The sequence below is a fragment of the Oncorhynchus kisutch genome, linkage group LG26 (genome assembly GCF_002021735.2).
Source record: "Oncorhynchus kisutch isolate 150728-3 linkage group LG26, Okis_V2, whole genome shotgun sequence".
Lineage (NCBI taxonomy): Eukaryota > Metazoa > Chordata > Actinopteri > Salmoniformes > Salmonidae > Oncorhynchus > Oncorhynchus kisutch.
This window is the reverse complement of record NC_034199.2, coordinates 36,089,848-36,095,847: the sequence shown is the minus strand read 5'-3', so window position 1 is coordinate 36,095,847 and position 6,000 is coordinate 36,089,848. Positions and strand designations below refer to the sequence as shown.

General features: G+C 44.0%; 1 protein-coding gene across 2 annotated transcripts in view; it reads left to right on the top strand.

Moving 5' to 3' along the window:
• LOC109870739 (uncharacterized) overlaps positions 1–6,000 on the top strand; it is a 45,016-nt gene that overhangs the window by 29,995 nt on the left and 9,021 nt on the right. Inside the window, exons 4-5 of one of the 2 annotated variants that reach the window (XM_031805726.1) lie at positions 325–514; positions 4,114–4,312. In XM_031805726.1, coding sequence (XP_031661586.1) covers positions 325–514; positions 4,114–4,312 — 389 coding nt within the window. Of the gene's footprint in view, positions 1–324; positions 515–4,110; positions 4,313–6,000 lie in introns of both variants that reach the window. The other variant, XM_031805725.1, reaches the window with a different exon arrangement.

Genomic DNA, 6,000 nt, shown 5'->3' with positions numbered 1-6,000 from the left:
AGGAGAAGAGAATGGGGTAAGTCCCTGGACTGGTGAAGGGGGACAGTGAGAAGGGAGGAGGAGGAAGGGAGGATGAAACTGAATGATATGAATGGTTGGAGGAGAGAAGTGCCAGGAATCATAATTCTATCCTCTCCTGTTCTGTCTTCTCCAACACCTCTCGTCATTCCCCCTCTCTCTCTATCCCTTTCTCTCTCGCTCTCTCTGTCCCTTTCTTTCTCTCCCTCCCTTTGTCTTTCTCTCTCTCTCTCTCTCTCTCCCTCCTTTTACCACTCTCTCTCTCTCCCTTACCCCCCTCCCTCTCCCTCCTCCCTCTGTCTCCAGCTGCAGTGCAGAGATTGCAGCGGCAGAGGCCCCCGTCAGGCTGTCAGGTGACCAGGACGACAGCGCTAACATTGCTCCCCCACCAGATTTTCAATCCTCCACCGTCTCCATGACAACCGCGACGGCCTGTGGAGAGGAGGCTTGCGACAAGCCTGCAGCAGGAGGAGGAGAAGAACTAACTGCAGAATGCGTAAGCAGAATCTCTCTCCTCTCTCTCTCTCTCGCTCTACTTCACCACATCATTATTCATTTTCATTGACCTTTTCTCTCTATCTGTCTCTCACTCAATATACTGGAGACAGTGGTGGGCTGTGGCACGCACACAGACAGGGGCATGTGAGGATGGTTAGGGCAGAACAGAGCAGAACAGAACAGAGGGACTGCGTTTCCAGGCAGGCAGCAGGCAGGAGGCTGCAGACACACACACAGAGCCAGACAGACATCTGTGATGAGCCCCTGACAACCGCAGGCAGGCATGCAGCTACACCCGCAGCCTCAGCGTCTTCCTCCCAGCTCAGCTCTGCGTCTGCTTGGGAACAGGACTCAGCAGAGAGGGAGGATTAAAGAGCAGGTTCATGGTGGTAACTGACGGGGCTTCTTCATCTCATCTGTGTGCTGTTCTGCTTGGCTGGCTCGGCTGTCTGTCCTCCTGTCCTCTCTGTGTGAAACGCAGCTACCCAGCTGCTAGCCGTCTGTCGGTAGCTGTCGTTGCATTGTGTTCATTTGTGCAATAATCCAACCAACACGTCTCTGCCTCTGCTGGGGTTGAGGTTACAGCATCAAGCATCACGTATCGACAACCAGGGTAGTTGGGTTTATGGCTGGCAGTCCGTCATGTATTTTGTATGAGGAAGGATGCTATAGGTGAGAACGAACGCTGACATCATATATTCCACCACTGCTTTTTGTTCATAGCTCAGTCATTGTTGCTGTTGCATGCACTGGCTTATTTAATGCATGGAGAATGGCAGTGTGTTTTTCCAGTCATGGCCAACCGCAATTCATTAATACCCGCATCCAACCACGTCATTAATTATTCTGTGTGATACCTGAGCCCTAGCTACGTGTCATATTTCCCACCTGTGTCTCATTGGATATGAAAACATACCCCAATGCTCTTTGTTTTCAGCCACAGTCATGTTGTTTATCATGCGTAGGTCTGCAGCTATGTGTTGTTTATCAAGCTGATGCTAGGAACCAGACTCTAGACGTTGGCAGTTTGGGGGCCGATTGATGATGACCTGTCAATTAATGAGCTGCTGTCATTCAGCTATGTCGATCACTAATGATGCTGAATGAGCGTCTGTCGAGAGGTGAGGGGTCAGGGGGTCACCCTGTCAGTCTAATGACCTTTCACCTGATCTTTAGTTCCATGATGAGGCCCACCATGATGTATGCAGGAATCATTTGACTTACACCAATGCAATCCATGCAATCCACCTAGCATTGGTGCCATTGTGTCAGGCTATAATAGACTCATAATGTTGTCTCTAGTATTTGGGGTATTTTCTAAAATCTCAAAGGCTTCCCATTCCAATACTTCCCTGGCATTCCCATTCCATTCCAATGATTCCCTGGCATTCCCATTCCATTCCAATGCTTCCCTGGCATTCCCATTCCATTCCAATGCTTCCCTAGCATTCCCATTCCATTATAAGGCTTCTCTAGCATTCCCATTCCATTCCAAGGCTTCCCTGGCATTCCCATTCCATTCCAATGCTTCCCTAGCATTCCCATTCCATTCCAAGGCTTCCCTAGCATTCCCATTCCATTCCAAGGCTTCCCTGGCATTCCCATTCCATTCCAATGGTTCCCTAGCATTCCCATTCCATTCCAAGGCTTCCCTAGCATTCCCATTCCATTATAAGGCTTCCCTAGCATTCCCATTCCATTATAAGGCTTCCTTAGCATTCCTATTCCATCCCAAGGCGTCCCAAGTCATTCCGTGAAGGAAACAGACACAGATATGTGCCATTGGTCTGTCTGAGTACATACAACATTGACAGCCTCTCAGAGTCAAGGGTATCCTATAGAGGTCGACCGATTAATTGGCATGGCCTGGCCGATTAATTAGGGCCGATTTAAAGTTTTCATAACAATCGGTCATCTGCCTTTTTGGACGACGATTATGGCTGATTACATTGCAATCCACGAGGAGACAGCGTGGCAGGCTGACCACCTGTTACACGAGTGCAGCATCAAAAGGACCTTGTGGCTGCAAGGAGCCAAGGTAAGTTGCTAGCTAGCATTAAACTTATCTTATAAAAAACAATCAATCTTCACATAGTCACTAGTTAACTACACATGGTTGATGATATTACTAGTTTAACTAGCGTGTCCTGCGTTGCATATGATAAAAGCGGTGCCTGTTATTTTATCATCGAATCACAGCCTACTTCAACTTCGCCAAACGGGTGATGATTTAACAAAAGCACATTTGTGAAATAAGCACAATCGTTGCACCAATGTACCTAACCATAAACATCAATGCCTTCCTTAAAGTCAATATACAGAAATATATTTTTTAAACCTGCATATTTAGTTCAAATAAATGCATGTTAGCAGGCAGTATTAACTAGGATAATTGTGTCACTTCTCTTGCATTCAGTGCAAGCAGAGTCAGGGTATATGCAACAGTTTGGGCCGCCTGGTTCATTGCGAACTGTGTGAAGACCATTTCTTCCGAACAAAGACCGCAATTAATTTGCCAGAATTGTACATAATTATGACATAACATTGAAGGTTGTGCAATGTAACAGTAATATTTATATTGCTGTTACATTGGAATAAGGAATAAACGTTTTGTTTTCGAAATGATAGTTTCCGGATTTGACCATATTAATGACCAAAGGCTCGTATTTCTGTGTGTTTATTATAATTAAGTCTATGATTTGATATTTGATAGAGCAGTCTGACTGAGTGGTGGTAGGCAGCAGCAGGCTCGTAAGCATTCATTCAAACAGCACTTTACTGCGTTTGCCAGCAGCTGTTAACAATGCTTAAAGCACAGTGCTGTTTATGACTTCAAGCCTATCAACTCCCGAGGTTAGTGCCTATAAGAATATCCAGTAGTCAAAGGGATATGAAATACAAATGGTATAGAGAGAAATAGTCCTATAATAACTACAATACAAAAACTTATTGGGAATATTGAAGACTCATGTTAAAAGGAACCACCAGCTTTCATATGTTCTCATGTTCTGAACAAGGAACTTAAATGTTAGCTTTTTTACATGGCACATAATTGCACTTTTACACTGTGTTTTTGCACCATTTAAACCAAATTGAACATGTTTCATTATTTATTTGAGACTAAATAGATTTATTTATGTATTATATTAAGTTAAAATAAAAGTTTTCATTGTTCATTCAGTATTGTTGTAATTGTCATTATTACAAATATATATATAAAATTGGCCGATTAATTGGCATAGGCTTTTTTTGGGTCCTCCAATAATCGGTAAAATCTTAATCGGTCGACCTCTAGTATCATATTAACAGTACAGTCTATCTCTCAGGATATTAAACATCATTTCATTAGTCAAACCTACCAGGTTCAGAATGGATGAATATCTGTTGAGATTGAGATGGTGATGGCACCATTAGCAGGAAAACTGCATGCTGCAGTACATGCTCTCAGGGCCCTGAGTGTGTAATACAGCCAACCCACATTCTATAGGTCTCTCACGTTACCATCTCCCTCTCACTCTGTCTCTAACACTCCATTGGCTCTTTCAATAGCTGATGACATATTCAGGTGATTGACAGGTGTGTCTCTCCAATCAGCAGCACTCTGGCCTGGGCTGCAGGCGCTCCAGCTCGGACGCAGCCTATGAACCGGCCGAATCGGTGAGGGCCCAGCGCGAGTGCCGCCTCCGGCCCCACTACAGCGACCCCATGCCGGCCGACGCCGCCAAGCGCAAACAGCTGGAGATGAAAATCGCTGCCGCTGCACGCCTCCACAGCCAGCGACGGGACAGGGACAGCGGTGGGTGGAGCTACTGTACATGGGTGTCTTGTCTCTAGTGTTGTACAAGCCAAATGTCCCGATGGGATGATACGTGCTACAGTAAAGGTGTGTGTTAGAATGAATGGGCCCTATTCTAGCTTTACGTTATGGACCTCACCACTGCAGTGTGATTGTGTCTTTGCTTCCTTCAGCTTCCTTCAGCTTCCTTCAGGACAGTTTAGATCTTTCTGAATCACTGCACTCATATTTAGAGCCTGAGCTCTCTGTTCTCCTCCGATTGTGTGCAGGGCAGCCATCTGAATCCGTATAAAGTAACTAGCTATCGTGTATGATTTTTAAATAGCTTTTTTCAGAGGCCCTTACAGTAATTTAAGATTGGGCCTGTTTTGAAGGGTTTGGGCCTGTTTTGAAGAGTTTGGGCCTGTTTTGAAGAGTTTGGGACTGTTTTGAAGAGTACAAGGCTATTAAGTTTTGTCTCTTTACGATACATTCTTAGAAAAAAGGTGCTATCTAGAACCTAAAAGGGTTCTTCGGCTGGAACCAAAAAGGGTTCTACCTGGAACCAAAAATGGTTCTCCTATGAGGTTAGCCGAAGAACCCTTTTGGAACCCTTTTTTCTAAGAGTGTAGGGCTATATACAGTGCAGGGTTATATAACAACATATTGACCCTATTTCTGAGCTTTCACTCTTCAATTCCCTTTGTGTTAACACCCTGCCTCCTCAACATGAAACTATCTGACATGTTAGGGAGTATGTTAATCAATATGCCATATCGTGAGCTTGAGACTATAAGGTTCCATCTGCAAAAAGATGATTCTGAGATAATCGGCTTTATTGTTCTGAACCCTCATTGGTTTGAATGGCATCAGCAATTTAAACATTGTATTCTTTTGGACTTACAGTTGAAGTTGTAAGTTTACATACACGTTATCCAAATACATTTAAACTGTTTTTCACAATTCCTGACATTTAATCTTAGAGAATTCCCTGTTTTAGGTCAGTTAGGATCACCACTTTATTTTAAGAATGTGAAATGTCAGAATAATAGTGGAGAGAATGATTTATTTCAGCTTTTATTTCTTTCATCATATTCCCAGTGGGTCAGAAGATTACATACACTCAATTAGTATTTGGTAGCATTGCCCTTAAATTGTTTAACTTTGGTCAAATGTTTCAGGTAGCCTTCCACAAGCTTCCCACAATAAGTTGGGTGCATTTTGGCCAATTCCTCCTGACAGAGCTGGTGTAACTGAGTCAGGTTTATAGGCCTCCTTGCTCGCACACACTTTTTCAAGGTATCGGATGGCCACTCCGATACCTTGACTTTGTTATCCTTAAGCAATTTTGTCACAACTTTGGAAGTATGCTTGGTGTCATTGTCCATTTGGAAGACCCATTTACGACCAAGCTTTAACTTCCGGACTGATGTCTTGAGATGTTGCTTCAATATAGCCACATAATTCTCCTTACTCATGATGTCATCTATTTTGTGAAGTGCACCAGTCCCTCCTGCAGCAAAGCACCCCCACATCATGATGCTGCCACCCTTGTGCTTCACGGTTGGGATGGTGTTCTTCGGCTTGCAAGCATCCCATTTTTCCTCCAAACATAACGATGGTCATTATGGCCAAACAGTTCTATTTTTATTTTATCAGACCAGAGGATATTTCTCCAAAAAGTACAATCTTTGTCCCCATGTGCAGTT